At 38.7% G+C, this 20,806-nt stretch overlaps 1 protein-coding gene across 10 annotated transcripts in view; it reads right to left on the reverse strand.

Moving 5' to 3' along the window:
- Positions 1–20,806, reverse strand: part of HECTD4 (HECT domain E3 ubiquitin protein ligase 4) — a 226,425-nt gene that overhangs the window by 105,457 nt on the left and 100,162 nt on the right. For 8 of the 10 annotated variants that reach the window (XR_012420694.1, XR_012420693.1, XR_012420695.1 and 5 more), the window contains 10 exons: positions 19,777–19,969; positions 15,601–15,759; positions 11,143–11,256; positions 9,952–10,092; positions 6,552–6,784; positions 6,028–6,173; positions 3,509–3,579; positions 2,494–2,599; positions 1,799–1,919; positions 709–837 (listed from right to left, as the gene is read on the reverse strand). Coding sequence is in view for 7 of the 10 variants with exons in the window: in XM_074007934.1 (XP_073864035.1) it covers positions 709–837; positions 1,799–1,919; positions 2,494–2,599; positions 3,509–3,579; positions 6,028–6,173; positions 6,552–6,784; positions 9,952–10,092; positions 11,143–11,256; positions 15,601–15,759; positions 19,777–19,969 (1,413 nt within the window). In the remaining 3 variants the exon portion in view is untranslated. The remainder of the gene's footprint in view (positions 1–708; positions 838–1,798; positions 1,920–2,493; positions 2,600–3,508; positions 3,580–6,027; positions 6,174–6,551; positions 6,785–9,951; positions 10,093–11,142; positions 11,257–15,600; positions 15,760–19,776; positions 19,970–20,806) is intronic. The other 2 variants (XM_045366002.3, XM_045366000.3) reach the window with 1 other exon arrangement.

Genomic DNA, 20,806 nt, shown 5'->3' on the forward strand with positions numbered 1-20,806 from the left:
TTTTTCAGTGTGTTTAACATTTTAAGAAAGAATAAAGTTCTTGTTGATTTCTCTGATTCTCCCACAAAGATAAAATTCTGAAGAACAATGCAAACAACAGCCTTGAGCATCTGTCAAAATTATAACAACCACGGCTATAAAAAAATCTTTGGACTGCTATAAATTGTCAAGTGGGAACAAGTTAGTGAGTTTACACAGAAGCTAATTTAAAAATAATTATAGAAAATGAAATTGACTATAGGTTTAGAAATTAGATTATTTCATACAAAAATTGTGAAAATTATAACCTTTTAAAAGTTATTTTAATCAAGAGAATATAATAAACCATCAAAAATTTTGAAATTATTTAATGCTCCAAGATTGATTTATACATACATACATATATATATGTCTATGTAACTGTAACTTTCAGGTACACATGAGATCACTTGTAAGTGCCATATTTTATAGTTCTTAAAAGAAGATGGAAGTAAACAAAGGCACAAAAAGGTTGACAGGAGCACATGGATGACACATTATGAGTGTCACAAGTAGGTGACTACTGAGCAATGACATAAAAAATCTATGGAATGAGTGGCCTAATGTTACCTCTCACAAGAATATAAGCCACAAGGTGAATTCTGACATCATAATACACAGAAATTTAGCCAATTAAGCTGCTTTTCACACTGGGTAGAACGCATCGTTAAAATAAAGCTTGGTGTTTACCTGTACCTTCAATGTCTCTCCCTGCAAGGAGCTGTCACTGTCATCATTCTCATCAGGTTTAATCAAAATAGTGTTACTGAGAAGGTGATTCTGAACTGCCATCAGATAGCGCAGGCAGGAGGATGCAGCCTTTAATACAAATAAGGGCATTTAAATGATCTAAACCCTACTGAAAGAGCGATCATGTAATCCTCACGTTTTTAAAAGATTTTGACAAAGAAAACAAAAAGAGAAAGTACACAAAACAGACCAAGTTAGTTTTTCAGGTGACTTATTTCCACATGGCTTTCCATGCATACTCTGACACATTTACTATAACTTTCTGCCTTTTGGTACACAACCCTCACTAATTAGAATACTTACTTGAATTTTTGCCTCTTAATAATTATCCTTCCTCCTCCCTCTCACACACATCTATCTCCATTACAGAAGAATACCCAAACCCTTAAAAGAATCTTTTGATTCCTACTGGTCTCTATAAAACACCCATGGTTTAGAAAACAATGTAAAATTAAAAATTAATAAGGGAAAAACACTCTCACTAGATAAAACAAAAACACCCAAATCTGATCAATTTATTGCATCAAGCAATTTAAGCAGGGGGAATAGTCTTTGGAAAGTTTTTCAAGTGCATTTGTCTAGGTCTACATTTCTAGGGTAAGGAGTCATCCACTGACTTTCATAAATTATTATTATTTGAGACGAAGTCTTGCTCTGTCACCCAGGCTGGAGTGTGGTGGCGCGATCTCAGCTCACTGTAATCTCCACCTCCTGGGTTCACGTGATTGTCCTGCCTCAGCCTCTTAAGTAGCTGGGATTACTAATGTGCGCCATCACACCCGGCTAATTTTTGTATTATTAGTAGAGATGGGGTTTCACCATGTTGGTCAGACTGGTCTTGAACTCCTGACCTCAGGTGATCCACCCACCTTGGCCTCCCAAAGTGCTGGGATTACAGGCATGAGCCACTGCGCCCGGCCTTTCATAAATTATTTTAAGTCTGTATGTATGTACACACCTGTCAATACAATAAAATGAAAACAGGGATGCTTGATATAATTTTGCTTTCATTAAACACATTTTTACTTACAGGCACAGTTGAAAGGAGCTTTTGAAAATCATCTTTAGAGACAGTTTGGCACTTGGTGATTAAGATACAGGATTCTCGTACAACAATCTTCAGAATGTAGTGTAAAAGTTCATCATTTAGTCTTTAAAGTGCAGGAAAAATGTTTATTGATGGTTTATTCATAAAAGGATAAATTTTATATAATTAGTATAAGATAACAAATAGAAGATACATAATTGATTCTGTAAGCAAATCACCTTAGTAATAATGCTAATAACTAGGTACACTATTTAAATCAAACTTATAGAAATCAAATGGCACCCAACTATAAAGTCAAAGTATTTTATAAATAACATAGAAAAACAACACCTTCGTCTGCTTCACCAGCTCTAACACACATACTCAGCCTTTCTCATAAACCAGCAATTTGGACAATACTCTGAACCAAGATCTCCTAAATAAGTTCCATCTGTTATTTTTGCTAAAGACCCTTTCCCCAAGCCCAACTTACTTTACTGATAAAACTGAAATGTGCAATTATCAGTTCTGAGGGGAACTATAGAATCTATTATCTTTCATCTGGTCCATGCTTTAGGTTTAACATGCTAACGATCATATTAATTATAACAGGAGACTAAAGTTGATCAAACACATTGAAATGAAAACTAATGACTGAGAACACAAAGGCTAGGAGTGAATAATATAACTTGTGTCACCTGTAATGATCATCTTCATCGCTGCCAAATCGGTTGTTTTGGAGCTGTTCGGCCAGGTTGGTTAGGATCACATCCCGTAGCTGGGAGAGTCCACTGTTTCTCTCTCCTAACAGAACAAAGCTCCATCAACTACCCTGGTAATGACTCCTCGAAAACTGATGCTATTTTTAAAAAGTTTTTAAACAAATAGATTCTCGGCAAGCTAGGGGCACCAGACATACGGACTTATACAAATAAAAGCAGCAAAAATGACATCACAATGAATCCGACTTTTTAACCAGCATCCTGATTAAAGTGTAATTACCTTCTTGATATATTATGAAGTGTGATTTTTCATTCCTTAATATTGCTTTTAAATGCCAACTGTCTTTAACACAGTACCTTTTGTTGTGTTGTTTAGTGTAACTTAAAATGTTAGGCTCCAATGTGTGAAGACAAGTGGCTTAGAAATCACCAATAAGTGATCATTTTATTTGTTAAACATCTATAGTCACATACATTATGCTAAGCAGTGGAGACAGTTTATAAAGCTTGAAGATATATAAAACACGGTTGGTTGAAATGTAAGCATATATGCAGATACGTTCGTTCGTTCTTTCTTTTTGAGACAGGGTCTGGCTCTGTTGCCCAGGCTAGAGTGTAGTTGTGTCACCATAGCTCACTGCAGCCTCAACCTCCTGGGCGGAAGCAATCCTCCTGCCTCAGACTCCTGAGTAGCTGGGACAACAAGGTATGGGCCACCATGGCCAGCTAATTGTTTTTATTTTTTGTAGTGTCAGGGTCTTGCTATGCTGTCCAGGCTGGTCTTGAGCTCCTGGGTCAAGTGATCCTCTCGCCTCAGCCTACCAAAGTGCTGGGATTACAGGTGTGATCCACTGTGCCTGGCCTGCAGATACATTTTTAAGATATGCTAACTAACATATATGAAGAAGTATCAATTATCTTAATACGCAGTTGTTTCTTTCGAGACAAAAAAAGGATGGCTGTTCAAAGATAATTAAAGGATAATTCTTACCTTCTGTTAAGACCAGTTTAAGTAAGTTATTGATTTCAGTTTCACCTGGGTACAAGATATTTAAACCAGAGCTGAAACGACAAAAAAGTCAAAAACATTTAAGCAAAAATTCTAGAAAATCAAAACTCTAAATATTTAAATTCTTATTTTTATTAAAGATGTCAATTTGATTATATAAAACTGTGAAAAAACTTTTATCACTAAAAAGGCATTAAAAAAATTTGAGACAGGGTCTCAATATGTTGCCCAGGTTAATTAAACTCCTGAGCTCAAGCGATCCCCCTGCCTTGTCCTCCCAAAGTGCTCGGATTGCAGGTGTGAGCTACTGCACCTGGCCTAAAAAGGCATTTGAATCTAAATTCACTGTCACGATACAGTCCAATCACTTCCCTGATAAATGTCATCCCTCTCCTCCTCTTCCTGTGAATTACCAAAATAAGTTACACTTGGGGTTAGACGCAGAACTGGTTAAAAAGAATTGGTAAGCTATGAAAAGTCAATGTAGTCAAGCCTACATATATCAATTGTGCCTCCCCACAAAAACAATTAAGAAAGTAAATTGCTAATTCTCAGCTTTTTCAAAGAGAAGGGAAGAACAACATTGCAAATGGCATCAGAATCTTTTTTCTTTTCATTAATTTATTTGTGTGTGTGCGTGCGTGTGTGTGTTTTAGATAGGATATCACTGTCGCCCAGGCTGGAATGCATGGAGTGCAGTGGTGTGATCTCGGCACATTGCAGCCTTGACCTCCCAGGCTCAAGTGATCCTCCCACCTCAGTCTCCCAAATAGCTGGGACCACAGGTGCTTGCCAGGGCATTGGGCTAATTTTGTTTTTATTTTTATTTTTTTGTAGAGACAAGGTCTTACTATGTTGCCCAGACTGGTCTCAAACCTGGCCTCAGCGATCTTCCTGCCATGGCCCCTCAAAGTGCTGGGATTATAGGTATGAGCTACCGCATTCAGCCTCTTTTCTTTTTTTTTTTTTTTGAGACAGAGTTTCGCTCTTTTTGCCCAGGTTGGAGTGCAATGGCGCGATCTCGGCTCACTGCAACCTCCGCCTCCCGGGTTCAAGCGATTCTCCTGCCTCAGCCTCCCAAGTAGCTGGGATTACAGGCATGTGCCACCACCCCGGCTAATTTTGTATTTTTACGGGGTTTCTCCATGTTGGTCAGGCTGGTCTTGAACTCCCGACCTCAGGTGATCCACCTGCCTCGGCCTCCCAAAGTGCTGGGATTACAAGCGTGAGCCACCGCTCCCGGCTAGCCTCTTTTCTTTTTAATTGAGGTTTAACATTTAATCAAGTGCACATATTTACAGTGTACAATCTGATAAGTCTGACATATGTATACACCAAAGAAACCATCACCATAATCAAGATAGTGAATATACCCATCCCCTCCAAAAGTTTCCTCAGAGCACCAGATTTCAATCACTGCCTTAATGCTCCACAGAAAGAGATTTGAAGCATAATGCGCTGTGGAAGGAAAACAACTTCCTGTCATCTATGCTCACCCCTGTCATACAGATCTTTCAGATCAACCATTCAGCTCTCTCTTGGAAACTAAATTATAGTTATAGTCACTTTAAGGCTGTATTCCTGTATAAAAGCTCGCTGAGGCCAGGCATGGTGGCTCACACCTGTAATCCCAGCACTTTGGGAGGCCAAGGTGGGTGGATCATCTAAGGTCAGGAGTTTGAGACCAGCCTGGCCAACATGGTGAAACCCCATCTCTACTAAAAATACAAAAATTAGCCAGGCGTGGTGGCAGGTGCCTGTAATCCCAGCTACTTGAGAGGCTGACGCAGGAGAATCACTTGAACCTGGGAGGCAGAGGTTGCGGTGAGCTGAAATCGCACCACTGCACTCGAGCCTGGGCAACAAGAGTAAAACTCTGTCTCAAAAAAGCAAAAAGAAAAAAAGTTCACTGAACTAAAAAAAACAAAAAAAGACTGACAAGAAATAGAAAATGGCCTATAAATTCTGCTCTCTTGTCTCAAAAGCTTTAAACAGGTTGATAAAGACTTGCATTTTTGAGCACTTACTTTGCATCAGGCCTTACCTTAGGAAAACCTCACAGACCCATAAAATAGGTGCTATTTTTATGCTCATCTTACAGCTAAGGAAATGCGAACCTTAAACCAAGGTCACACTAGTGAGTGGCAAAGTCTAGAACCCAGATCTGCCTGTTGCCAAAGCCTGCTTCTTAACCACGCTGCCACACTCTGCAAAATGAGAACATCAGCCTGCAAATAATCAAAATATCCACTTAAAGGGTTTTTTTTTTTTTTTTTTTTAGATCCAAACAGTGAGATAAGGAAATGCAAGTACACAGTTGGCTTTGGTCCTCTACAGGTGGGGCTACAAACCCCTCTTCAGTGAAATTATCCCCAATCTATGAGGTCCTGACTGTGGGATGGGGTAAGAGGCATTTATACTACCAGCTTTCAGGGAGGATTACAATGCCTTGCAGAAGAACCATTTTGCAGAGAGCACTACGAAAATCATTAGCTGTTTACCTGATGGCAAGGCAGACTTCCTTCTGAATCTCAGGGCAAATTTGATCTTTTGGTGCCATCAACAACTGCCAAAGAAGCAATCCCGACCGTCGAATGATGTCTCGATTCCTTTCAGTTTGTGGGCTGAAGAAAAATTTAAATACCACCTACAGAAACATAAGGAGTCTATCTAAAAATGCTAATTCTACTGGGGATAAAATTATCCCTACAAAGAAAGTACATGGTAGATACCCTATGAACAAATAAACCAGGTGGATTTTTTTTAACCACAATCTCTTCTAGTGTGTAATGGTATAATTATAGTAAATATTTTGCATATATTAATTGTAATAAGCTATGTATAGCAATACTCCATTAATCACAGTGCAATGAATACGATAATTCTAACTACAGGATTAGAAGGTGGTAGGATACAGAACAGGAAAGTCATTAAATTTTTCTTCTGGTAAAAATGAACTGGCTGAAGCCAAGGTTTGCGTTTCCTTTTCTCTATCATCTTATTTATCTCCAAACAATGTATTTACCTGAAAGACAACGAGAATGCAGCGTATAATACAGGTATCTCCATTAACCATGGCCTTCTCCATAATGTCACAAATACTGCTAAGATGGTGTGCTTCAATTGGATGCTGCTTGCCCAAGACACTTGTGATTGGAAGATTGGGGTTGGTGGCAAGAAGATTAAGTTGGTGTATGCACATCGCACCAACGTGGTGCAATAATTGGTTTATAACCTCATTCGTGGTTATAGCCTCTTCTAGAAGATGAAAAGGAAACTGAGTGAGGAAAGACATCTCTATGGGTGGTCCCCAAAGAACAGACCTCTGACATACAAAAGGTGTGTGCACACTAGAAAAGGGTATTTTGGCTATAATCTCTTTCACTGCTGCCAGAGAACCCTTCTCCCTGCCACAGGTGCTGGGGTGAAAACACTTCAGGAGTTCATTTGTTTGGAACGGAAGTAGCTACCACTTACTGAGCCCTTTTTATATGCTGAAGAATGGGCTGAATGCTTTACATGGTTCTCAACTTAGACTATTTTAGCCCTGTTTTGTAGAGCAATAAACCAAGAGTCACAGAAGTTAAGGAACTTGCCCTAGGTCACATAGCTAAGAAGTGGTAGAACCGGGATTTGGATTCAGGCCACCTCAGTCCACAGCCCCTGAGGTAACCCCTGCTGGTAACCACTCTAGTAAAACCTCTCCATATCCTATGGCTGCTCCATATTAGAACCCCTGTCTATAAATAGTTCCTCATGTTTTGACATGTTAAGCTGAAAATGCCCATTAGATAACCAAGTGGAAGTGAATCCATAGTCTGGCGTTCAGGCAAGAGGCTTGTGAGTCAGTAATACAAAGTGGACTTTCTTTTCTACTTTTTGCTTTTTCAAAAAAATAGCTTTATCAAGATATAATTTATATTCCATAAAACTCGCCCACTCTAAATGCACAACTCACCAAGTTTTAGTAAATTTACACAAACACCAAATTCGAGAGTGAAAGCTGAGAAAAAAAACTGACCCTAGAGATAATAATTACTGTGCTGATAAACATTCGTCTATCCACATGAACTGGCTTTGGTCCTCTGAAGGACCAAGTCTACAAGTTCTCTGATACACTTTTTCTAGGAGGTGGAGCTTAATTACCCTTCCCTTCAGTGTGGTTGAGACTAACAGAGTATTGAAAGGGAGAAGTAGTAATTTTATAGTGGAGAAACCTGGCAGATATCATTTAAACCAAGTGATCAGTTTTTATTATCACTAGTAATAAGTCATGTCAATACCATGTACCTTGGAATAGATGTAATGTGAAGGGGATATCGCTTCTGTGGTATTCTTCCCCCAATCCATAACTTCAGTTTAACCATAAGAAAGCATCAGATGAACCCACAGGGAAGGACATTCTATTCTACAAACATCTGACTAGTACTCCCCAGGTGTCCTGTTCTGCTCTTCAGACAGAACAACTCTACCAATCTATGGTCCAGGTTTGCTGCTTTCTTCTCCCAGCAGCTCAAATCTGCTGTTGAGCCACTCTACTGAATTTTTCTTTTCAAACCCGGAATTTCCATTTTCTTGTTGTTGTTGTTTTTAAATAATCTCTTTACTGAAATTCTCAATTTGCTTGATCATAGTCATCATATTTACCTTTGATTTTTTTAAACTTGGATTCCTTTAGTTCTTTAAATGCATTTATAACGGCTGCTTTAAGTCTTCATCTGACTTTAAAGTCATTAGTCCAACATCTGCGTTTCTCCTGCATTGCGTGGTTACTGATTTTTCTGCTCAGTTTATTTTCTCAAATACTTGTTTCTTTCTTTCTTTCATTTATTTATTTATTTTATCTTATCTTATTTTATTTTTTTGAGATGGAGTTTCACTCTTGTTGCCCCGGCTGGTATGCAATGGCGTGATCGAGGCTCACTGCAACCTCAGCCTCCCAGTTCAAGTGATTCTCCTGCCCCAGCCTCCCAAGTAGCTGAGACTACAGGTGCCTGCCATCATGCTCAGCTAATTTTTATGTGTTTTTAGTACAGATGGGGTTTCACCATGTTGGCCAGGCTGGTCTCGAATTCCTGACCTCAGGTGATCTGCCCACCTCGGCCTCCCAAAGTGCTGGGATTACAGGCGTGAGCCACCACGCCCAGCTCCATTTATTTTTAATTATTCTTGTTTTTCTTTTTCAGCCTGGCTTCCTAGGGGTCACCCCTATCTGTATTCCTTAGTGGTTGTCAACCAATGATTGTACTCCAACACCTTGAGCCAGTAACACTTTCACCCTGGATGGATCTGTGTGTTTTGGGGGAAGTGCAGCAAAGTTCACAGGGTTTTAAACTCTGCTCTGGTTTTTGCTTCCTGTTGGGCCCTCTCACATCTCTGCATGTGTATGCAGACTCATGTTTCGCCAGAATTGTGCGAGTAGCTTAGGCTGTCTTAGGCCTCTTCTGTGTAGGCGTGTGGTCCCCCACAGCTTTCTCACTATCCAGATCTCACTAGTAAACTTCTAGCTAGTCAGCTGGGCCACTGCTTGCCCTAACTGGGATCAAGATCTAAGGCCTGCTGAGCCACAGGTCTCTGTTTGTTTGCCACCAAGATGACTACTGTTACTGACAATGCTACTGGACATGAGGTTTTTCCACGCTCTGCTCCCTATCAAGTCAGCCCCCTCTGGCAGCAAAGCTGCTGCTTTTCACAGTCTTCCCCACCCTGAGAGAATTATTATGCTGACCAAGCTTGAGGTGGTCAGCACAGTAATTCTCCCACAGCAGACTGAGGTGGAGGATCGGAGCAGTTCTAGTACCCAAAGTTCAGGGCTTTTTAAAATGAATAACAACTCTCAATTTGGTGTATGCCTTGGCAATTTCCAGAGCCTGGAAATAGTTGTTTTTGATAATTACCTGTTTTAGTGTTGCTTTATGGGTAGGGGACTTGCTGAGTGATTAATTCCTCCGTATTAGCATAGTTGACTTTAAAGCCACAAGATTTTAAGTTAATATTAACTTAATATTAAGAATGTTCATATTAATATTAAAAAATACAAAGGTCCTTCACTGGTAATTCCATCTAAGTTTGTATATAAATAAGTCATTATCAATGCAAAACATTACAACAGCATACAATCCCATGCCAAATACAAATAATTTTTGCAACAAAGTTCCAACAATTTCAGGAAGGACATAACAATTTTCCTTTAAAAAAGTCTATTGACCACCTCAAAAGCTCTATTTATTTACATACTTATTCACTTAATCATAACTCATCTTTCATGGTTACAGAGAACAAAGGACTTTAGGTTTCAAATGTTCAAAGAGGGAAAACTGGGGACACATTCTGGGGTTGGGCTATGTTTTCACCTACAAATGCTGTGGTATTCTCTCATATTTCAGAAGGAAATCTTTTCCTGCAAGACCCTGAATGCACCTCACCTTTGGGCTCAGTGATAATGTGACTGACTCCAAGTCTCTGGCAGACATAATGGAAGGCTTGATTCCCAGGGTTACACCACTGATCGATATAGTCATTTGAGCATGTCCATAGCATGTTATTCACTGTGTCATAACATGCTCCTGCAAAAAGAGCATACTGTATTCAGTCATCATGCCACCAGCTACCTGTATACATATTTCTCACAAGCACTGCTACAAAGTAGAAGGGCAAGGATGCTCTCTAATGTTGACAACCCACATCCCTAGTCCCATAGATTTACTTGGCAAGGTACTAGGTGGGGACTCGGCAAGAAGCCAGCATTTAATTTTTAATTTTGCTTAACTCCTGTGTGAGAAGGAGTAAGTCTCACAAAATAGAGAGCTCTTAGTAACTGATTTATCTGTGACCTACTTCCAAAAAGGATTTAAGTGTCTTACATTAAAAACCCAGGTATAATAAACCACTTAATATTAATACACAGTAAAAAGCCCTAATAACTGAGCCTAAAACTTAGAAATAAGCTTCCTACCACCCAGGGCAAAGAGAAAATCCAGAATATTACTTAATGTTCATTTTCTAGCAATAACAGGTATACCAATTCCTCACAGGAAATAAACTTTTCATGGCATAAACCTTGAGAATTTCCTATAGGCATTATCGCACAACCTAATAAACAGTATCTTCAATTGCAGTTTACTCAGAGGAATTTTACATATGGCAATTTCTTATACTCATTCCCAAAATTAAAATTTAATATTAAAAAAATTCTTTCTGGCTGGGCACAATGGCTCATGCCTGTAATCCCAGCACTTTGGGAGGCTGAGGCAGGAGGATTGCTTGAGCCCAGGAGTTTGAGATCAGCCTGGGTGACATAGTGAGACCTTGGCTCTACAAAAAATAAACAAAATTAGCTGGGCATGGTGGTGTACTCCTATAGTCCCTGTTACTCAGGAGGCTGAGATGGGAGGACTGCTTGAGCCCAGGAGGTGGAGGCTGCAGTGAGCCAAGATCGCACCACTTCACTCCAGCCTAGGTGACAGAAGAGACCCTGTCTCAAAAAAACAAAACAAAACAAAAAACGTCTTTCTTTTCAAGGAAACAAGAATGCCACAGGGAACTGGCAAGATAGTTCAAGAGAAATTTGCTAAAACTTTAAATTTTCCAAAGAAATGTGCACGTTTATTTCTTACCCAATCCTGGTACGAGAGCACCACGCCCCAGTGAGCTTCCAGCAGCATCTATGAGATCTGCACGACTTGTAAACTGACCATCCGAAATATTATACACCAAGCTGGAGGCTAGGACTTTGGAAACAAACATTAAGCTGTTTAATGAGCCTGAAGATTATTTTCAAAGTTTAAATTTTAGGCTTTTAACAAAATTTTTATAAAAATCACACCCCTTTCTTATTGTTGCGTATTGGTGGTAATTGGTGGTAAAGGGATGGAGAATACATGCATAAGACCACAGAAAGAAAACTGTCACCACCAGAAATCTTCCTAAATTTAACATTGAACCATAGTTTTCAAAGTGTTTTTAAAACGGCACCTTTTGCATGATGGTTCTTTCTGATACACATTATCAAAAGGGTAATTGCAAGAGGGGTTACCATCACTAAATCACAAGATGAAAATGTTTACAAGAAACACTTTGCAGTTAGTCAGTGTTCAATAAAGCTTGGTGTACACTTAGCTGCAATCTTTCCTAATACACCTTGACTTTTTCCCTTAACACAGGATGGTGCAGTGGTAAAGAGCATGGACTTTGGGCTTCGGAGTTTCAATTCCAGCTCTAACACTTTTGGGTGGCCCTGGGAAAGACATTGAACATCTCAGTTTCCTCATTTCTAGAGTGGAAATAATAAAAGTACCTACCTTATACAGTTATTGTAAAGAGTAAATGAGTTAAAATATGTCAAGGATCCACACCAGCATATATATACATTAATTGCTATCACTGATTTTATTTTCTTCCCCATTTTCAAACAAAACTTTAGCACTGTGTCTCAAGTTTGCTTCTTTTTCATATTCTCATCACCCTAGTAGCCCAGATCTGCATCATGCCTAACTTGAGTTATAACATAAATGATACTCTTTTTTCTATTTTCTACTGTTCCATTAAACAAAATGGGACAGTAGAAAATAGATCTCCAAATCTCTTTTCATGGTACTTAACATACATATGCTTTCTCCTCACTTGGCCACTTATATGAATAATACCCGTTCTTTATGGCTTAAACTCAAAACCTCATGAAGTCTCTCCTTTCTACCCCACTCCACAATGAGCCTTTCTTTCTCAGATTCTGCAGCTCACAAATCTGCTCCACGTGGATCCTTCCAGCAGGGATGCAGCACTGTCTATCATTTTCTCATTGTCTCACACACCTACGTCATCTCTCCTAACTAGACTACGAGTTGTTAAAGGCAAGCACCAATTCTTCCACTTTCTAAGCAGCCCCCACAGTAGCCAAAGAGCAACACCCCTGTGTAGCTGGGACTACAAGCATGCGCCACCATGCCCAGCTAATTTTTGCATTTTAGAAGAGATGGGGTTTCACCATGTTGGCCACGATGGTTTCGATCTCTTGACCTCATGACATAGAAGGAATTTAAGCATTTACTGGTTTGTTGCGCTAAAGTAGAATCACTGTGTAAGCTATATCCTCATGAAAGAATGGTACCATCAAGACCCACTTTAATTCAGTGGGGTCAATTTCAGTTCAGCAAAAAAGCCATGCCAAGGAGACTAAACACAATTTAATAAGACCAATGGTCATAATATGCAGTAATAGTAGGAAAAAAGAGGGGAAAAAAAAGACTGATGGTCAATAACATAAAAACCCAATTTTTACTTTTGCTTTATTTATTTATTTATTTATTTATTTAGAGACAGAATCTCGCTCTGTCGCCATGCTGCAGTGCAGTGGCGCGATCTAGGCTCACTGCAACCTCCACCTCCTGGGTTAAGCAGTTCTCCTGCCTCAGCCTCCTGTGTAGCTGGGACTACAGGCACGTGCCACCATGCCCAGCTAATTTTTGTATTTTAGTAGAGACGGGGTTTCACCATGTTGGCCACAATGGTCTCGATCTCTTGACCTCATGATTCGCCCGCCACGGCCTCCCAAAGTGCTGGGATTACAGGCGTGAGCCACTGCGCCCAGCCAAAAAACCCAATCTTTAAATGGACAAAAGACTTTGGAGGAATAAATATTCCTCCAAAGAAGATATACAAATGGCCAATAAGCACATGAAAAGATGCTAAGCATCATTAGTCATTAAGGAAATGCACAAATCACAATGAGGTACCACTTCATATCCACAAAGATGGCTATAATCAGAAAAACGGAAAATAACAAATGTTGGCGAGGATGTAGAGAAAATAGAACCATTATACTTAGGAGATGAGAACGTAAAATGGTATGGCCACTTTGGGAAACAGTTTAGCAGTCCCTCCAAGGGTAAACATATACTTACCATATGACCCCGCAATTCCACTCCTATGTATGCGCCCATAGTATGAAAAATGTCCACACAAAACTGATATACGAATGTTCGTAACAGCATTATTCAAAATAGCCAAAAAGTAGAAACAACTCAAATGTCCACCAACTTATGAATGGATAAACAAAATGGGATATTATCTACACAATGAAATATAATTCAACCATAAAAAGTAATGAAGTACTGATTCATGCTGTAATATGGATGAACCTCAAAAACATTATGTTAAGTTTAAAAAACAGTCACAGACTCGCTCCATCCTGCCAACGTGTGAAGATGCCTGCTTCTCCTTTGCCTTCTGCTATGATTGTAAGTTTCCTAAGGCCTCCCCAGCAATGTGTAACTGATGGATAGAACAACTTGCAACCAATGAAAAAGAGCTGGATCTGGTGTCAAGAGACTTGGACCACATCACTTCACCTGTCTGAGCCTCAGTAACCACGTAGTGATTCCATGGCTAAAGACTGAGAAAGATCTAGGATCATTGGTGTCCAGTAACAAATGCACATTTGCAAGCACTAAGGAGAAAACCTCATTCCATGTACTTTCTTCCTGGAGACCAAGCCCACTACAGCAAGGAGTATCCACAAGCGAGGGTGGAATTGTGCATGAGTAGAGAACACTCTCCATCTCTTCTCACATCATACAGCTCTCCAGTTGATACAATCCTCAACTATATTTACATAGAGGGAAAAATGATTCTATATTTATATAGAACTCTCCATAATGTGTCAAGTGTCCTCACACTATCCTATGTGGTAGGTATAATCATCTGCACATTTTTTTAAATGGGAAAGTTGAGGCTTTGAATGATTAATTTTCCCAAGATAATAGTTACTAAAAGGAAGAAACAAGATTTTTACATGTCTGTCTACTTTTATAGCTCCTCCTGATTTTATTCATAGCTCAGCCACCATAATATGCACAGAATGAGACAAAATAATAAGTGGTATTTTGCTACTATCAAGTAAAATCAAAAATTAAAAATCAAGCAAATAAACAAACAAAAAAGCAGTCATAAAAGGCCGTATGTTGCATAATTCCATTTACATGAAAAGTAGAGTACAGGTAACTCCACAGAGACAGAAAGTAGATTGGTAGATGCCAGGGGTCAGGGAGTAGGAGAGCAACTGTTGATAAGTATGAGGTTTCTTTTTGGAGTGATGGGTAGATTAGTGGTAACGACTGCACAACTCTGTGAACTTATTAAAAACCACTGAATTGTATATTTTAAACGGGTAAAATTTATGGTGTGTGAGTTATATCTCAATAAAGCCACCGTCCCCAGCCTGAGGAACATTTTTTTAATTCTATACTTTATCCCATTTAATTATGTGTCCACTCTGAAGCCAAAATTACACTGCTTTAATTACTGTAGTGTGCCTCCTTATACAAATATATGTATATTTTAAAATATTAATACATTTTTCCACATCTGCTTTTCTATGTCTTATGCTTAGTATTTTGTATATGTGTCCTAAAATGGAGGTGTTTTGCATACGTATTTTAATAGCTTTGAAATTCTATCCGCAGGGCGTGGTGGCTCATGTCTGTAATCCCAGCACTTTGGGAGGTCAAGGTGGGTGGATCACCTGAGGCCAGGAATTCGAGACCAGCCTGGCTAACATGGTGAAACGCCATCTCTACTAAAAATAAAAAAATTAGCTGGGCATGGTGGCGTGTGCCTGTAATCTCAGTTACTAGGGAGGCTGAGGCAGGAGAATCACATCAACCTGGGAGGCAGAAGTTGCAGTGGGCTGAGGTCATGCCACTGCACTTCAGCCTGGGCGACAGAGCAAGATTCCATCTAAAAAAAAAAGAAATTCTATCACAGTGAGTAGATCTCTTGCTATATCATCAGTAAATAATGTGACAAAATATTATTTTGTTTCCTAAAACTTTGTTGAACTGATTATTTCTATTAATTTTACAGGACAATAGTTTTCAAAAACTATACTAATATGTCATCCACAAAAAATTATATTGTTAAATCTTCCTAGCCTATATTGATAATTGGTATTTTTTGTTATCAGAGAGCTATTGCAAACAACTATTTAACAAAGTAAGTTTTAAATAATTAATAAGAGAGCCTTAAATTTCAGAGTTTGAGATAAATCGAGGAAAGTGCCACAGGTAAAATTCACTTACTTTTTAAAGATGACAAACCACTTGTTCCACCAAAAAGAGATCGGGTGGCAGAGCTGCCTGATCCCCCTGGAGGAGGCACCAGCATCACCAAGTAGGTGCCACAGGTATATATGGGTGTCTTCCGCAGCATTTTCAGAGGCAGCCCACAGCTAGTATTTGCTGGACAAAGAAATAAAAATGCTAAGTCAAAATACTTGACACAAAAATTAATTTGATTACCAACACAGATTAGGATATAAAGAGGGAGACCCAAACTCAAACTAAGATTTGGAAAACAGATTTCCAGATTAGGAAAACAGAGTAAGAAGTAATAGCTAAGGAAAAAAATAAGTATCTTCTGGCTCCACAGCCTGACCCTGAGCCTCCTATTTATATGGTCTGAACATTTCTTGAATGTGTTCCCAATCCTCAATATACCATCATGCCTCCACAAATTATTCTAAAAAAAAAAAAAACATCCTCACGTGGACTAAATCTCAAAATAAGAGAAGAATCCTACTATTTATTTGCGTTTCCCCTAGAAAACTGATATAGGTTGAGTACATTTATCTGAAATGCTTAAGACCAGAAGTGTTTTGGATTTCAGATTTTTTCAGAATTTAAAATATTTGCATTATACTTAAGAGTTGAGCATTCCTAACTGAAAAATCCAAAATTCAAAATATTCCAATGAACATTTCCTTTGTTTTTTATTTATTTTTACTCATTACATCTGAGATTAGTGAGAGTATTTCCTTTGAGCATCATGTAGGCACTCAAAAAGTTTCAGATTTGGGAGCATTTTAGATCTTTAGATTTGGGATGAACAACCTATATTCTAATCAAGATCTTGGGTTCTTTTTCCATTTTATATAGAACAAATTCTTGAAAGGTTTGTGATATTAAACTCATAACAAACAGCTTTCAACATGAAATTGGCCAAAAATTTCAACCTAATGAAAGCTTTCACAATATCTATCATAAAACAGTTTTATAGCTGTGTAATTTATTATAACCCTTTACATACATTTTTCTTGTTTAAAAGGGTCAATGACATAAACTGTCATTAGGAAATAATTATTGTTTCTAATCAAGAGGTGTAAAATGTACTTTAATCTCCCTTACTGGCATATCTAAAACATGGAGTGAATTTACGGATTTTCTATATACAAGCCTAGCAAGGATTGATTATGTCAACAGAAAATCAATCAGAGTGCTTTACTTTTTTTTTTTTTTTTTTTTTTTTTTTGAGACGGAGTCTCGCTCTGTCGCCCAGGCTGGAGTGCAGTGGCCGGATCTCAGCTCACTGCAAGCTCCGCCTCCCGGGTTCACGCCATTCTCCTGCCTCAGTCTCCCGAGTAGCTGGGACTACAGGCGCCCGCCACCTCGCCCGGCTAGTTTTTTTTTTGTATTTTTTAGTAGAGACGGGGTTTCACCGTGTTAACCGGGATGGTCTCGATCTCCTGACCTCGTGATCCGCCCGTCTCGGCCTCCCAAAGTGCTGGGATTACAGGCTTGAGCCACCGCGCCCGGCCCAGAGTGCTTTACTTAGAAAGCTGTCAGGCTGTAAAATATAACTTATTATCTATAGCCTAGATAGATGAAAATCATTTTTAAATGGTTTAGATTAGAAGAGTGAGTAAAGTGAAACCTAATCTATCTGATATTTGTTTTGAATGTTTGTGCTTCTAAAAAGTTTTATTTTTTTTAAGCTGCAAGCCCCCACCAAGTATATTCTTCATTAAGGACATAAATTCAAGAAGATAAATTTCCACAGGTAAGAAACCTCAAGACAGCAATAACTGGAAAATTAGCAACTTTGTGAGTATAACATTTTCACCAAGATGTTTTTAATAGACATACCCTTACTAACATGGTAATAGGTATTAGTTTATAATGGAATAAAAGCTTTTCTATTTTTTATTTTTTGAGACTGAGTCTCAAAATTGAGTCTCACCATTGTCGGCCTGGGCTGCAGTACAATGGCGCCATCTCGGCTCACTGCAACCTCTGCTTCCTGGGTTCCAGCAATTCTGCCTCAGCCTCCCAAGCAGCTGAGATTACAGGTGCCCGCCATCAAGACCGGCTAATTTTTGTATTTTTAGTAGAGATGGGGTTTCACCATGTTGGCCAGGCTGGTCTTGAACTCCTGACCTCAGGTGATCCACCCGCCTCGGCCTCCCAAAATGCTGGGATTACAGGCGTAAGCCACTGCGCCTGGCCAAAAACGTATAGACACCTTGTATGTTCGCTTACTTTTGAAAAGTTTCTTGGTTTATAACTGATGAATTTTTAATGTAGCAACATCATGTTAAAGAATCCACAGACTGCTTGAGCCCAAGAGTTTGAGACCAGCCCGGGCAACATAGCAAGACCTCATCTCTTAAAAAAAAAAAAAAAAAAGTACAACGAGACCACATGTTTAGAATACAGATACCAGTTTCTACCAATTCCAGTATACGTGCTACTAAAGCGTGCACATTTCTACCAAATTCTAAATATATCCTTGCTTTCTGAGGTCTTGTTTTGATATTATACATATTTTCAATAAGCATTCCTTTAGTATTTCCATTGTTTAGGGTAAGATTTCATTTTCTCCCAAGGGACAAACCCAGATCAGGCCTTCAGCTTGTCATGAAAACGTTTATTTAGGTAACAACAAAAACAGAAACATAAAAGACTATCCTCTAGAAAGTATCTTCTACAGCTGGAATTATCCACTTACCCAAATCACAAAAACTATTAACAATTTTGCCACTTATCTTTGATACAATAGAAGCCTTTGAAAATAAAATACTGTCCTTAAATTCTAATATGGACTAATAAGTATTTAATTTGGTAGTCTCATAACAAATTAACCATAAATATTTTCTCTTCCTAGCATTTCTAACTATAAAAATAAAGCATAAAATTACACTGAATTCATCAAATGCCTATTAATTCAGATGCAGTTTTCTACATATGGTATCTTTTTCTAGCTTTATCTTTTACTACAGTTCATAGTTTGTTATTAATCCAAATATTTGGTATGTAATCTATAAACTCCACGGAATAATGGTTCTTAATGTTTTGGGGGGTCATAGACGACTCTGAAAATCTGATGAAAATTATGACAGATACATATAAAATGATATCTAAAACTTTGAGGGAGTATGTTTAATAACATGTTATTAAACACATTCCCTTAAAGGTGTATCCTGGTTAAGAATTCCTACTTTAAAAGTGCAGAATAGTGTATATAGTATACTACCTTTTATTAAGAAAAGGCAGAAATTATGAACATATAAATTCATCTTTAATTATGCTTGCATAAACACTGGAAGGATAAATGAAAACTAATAAATATAGTTACCTGTGGTGGGGTAGGGTGGGGGCAGAATATAAAATTTACCAACGTGGTGAGAATAAGACTTCTCCGCATATACCTTTTTTTTTTTTTTTTTGAGACGGAGTCTGGCTCTGTCGCCCAGGCTGGAGTGCAGTGGCGCGATCTCGGCTCACTGCAAGCTCCGCCTCCCAGGTTCACGCCATTCTCCTGCCTCAGCCTCCCGAGTAGCTGGGACTACAGGCGCCCACAACCGCGCCCGGCTAATTTTTTTGTATTTTTAGTAGAGACGGGGTTTCACCGTGGTCTCGATCTTCTGACCTTGTGATCCGCCCGCCTCGGCCTCCCAAAGTGCTGGGATTACAGGTGTGAGCCACCGCGCCTGGCCGCATATACCTTTTTACATTATTTTGACTTTCAAATTCTGTACATGTATTATCTATTTTAAAACATTAAGTTACAAAAACTAAATGATAAATTCTAAAAAACAAAATATCTACTGTAGAAGGTTTTTCTGTTATTTGCTTGGTCAAGACTGTATTTAGGGAAGATGATGCTAACTTTCAGGTTTTCACATTCACAAAGCATATGTGAAATATGAAATCAACTAATTTATACGAATGGTGACGATGATAAGATGTTTATAGTTTAACATGGGGTTGTTTTGCATTCCTACAGGTTCATATGAATTTATGTCCATAGCCTACAACATGTATTGGCTTGGAATAAAAAGCTGGACAATGACTGGAAGACCAAATAAGGTCAACTATGCAAAGGAAAGGGCTTTGCACAGCATGGAGGAAGTGCACAATAAGACGTAGCTGAACAGAGCTATACAAGGAAACAGATCTGGGAAGCACAGAGTAACATACCTGCTTGATCCTCTTTTAGTGTGTTGGAGATGGTGGAACCAGTCAGGGCAGCAAGGGTTGCTGACGGGGAGGCTCTATACCGAGAAAGTCTACTTAGAAGCATCTCATTAATGCTTTTTGCAGATTCGCCCTCTTTTCTCATTAGAATTGTGCGTTCCTGAAGAGGGTTGGCTACAAATACACCATTTTCAACCTAATATAGAAAAAAAGGAGGTCCTAAAATGATATCTGTTTCCATTTTGTCAGCAAATTTCTACTTGAGGATATTATTGTGAGTAAATCAAAAATATTTCAAAAACTGCACCTGAGTAGATGTACACCTTACAACTTAAATGCGCTATAGAAACTACTACAAACAAAAGAGACTATGATAAGTTTGAGAGCTTTCACTTTTCATAATAGTTATAATGTTTAATAAGTCTATGAAAAGTTGTTGATTAAAATTCCTTATACTGGATTCCACAGGCAGCACTTACTAATTACATGCCTCTGACAGGTTGAAGTCAAACGAGAGGAAAACAAATCAATCAGTCTTTGATTTACTGTTAAGGACAACTACGAGGATAATGTCTCAAAATATCTTCAGTGGCTAAAATCCAAACTCTTTATTAACAGCAGTTAACATTAGCACCAGCTGCTCAGGCCCTGGCAGAGCAAGCCTGGACAAAGGCAGATTTTGCTAAAAATACACATCAACTTCAACTGGATCTTTGCTGGTGCTTTATGGTTCTTTCATTCACCACTTGGTTATTCCCCAGAAAAATCTTTGGAGTGGTGACTCCAAAATTCCTTCACCAATTCTGAGCTTAACTTTTAGCAGACCACCTGGTTTTCTTCTTTCTTCTTCTTTTTTTTTTTTTTATTCCACCTGGCTTTCCGTATTGCTAAAAAGATCCAGACCACTTACCATAAGCTTCTCCTACTCACGTCTCTTTCAACTTAAGAATCTTGGGACCCAGCCTCATGTATTATTTCCTTCATCTTAATTCAGAGGAAAAAGGATTTCACCTCATATTAATGAAGATGAACC

Source organism: Macaca fascicularis, chromosome 11, assembly GCF_037993035.2.
Source record: "Macaca fascicularis isolate 582-1 chromosome 11, T2T-MFA8v1.1".
Classification (NCBI taxonomy): Eukaryota; Metazoa; Chordata; class Mammalia; order Primates; family Cercopithecidae; genus Macaca; species Macaca fascicularis.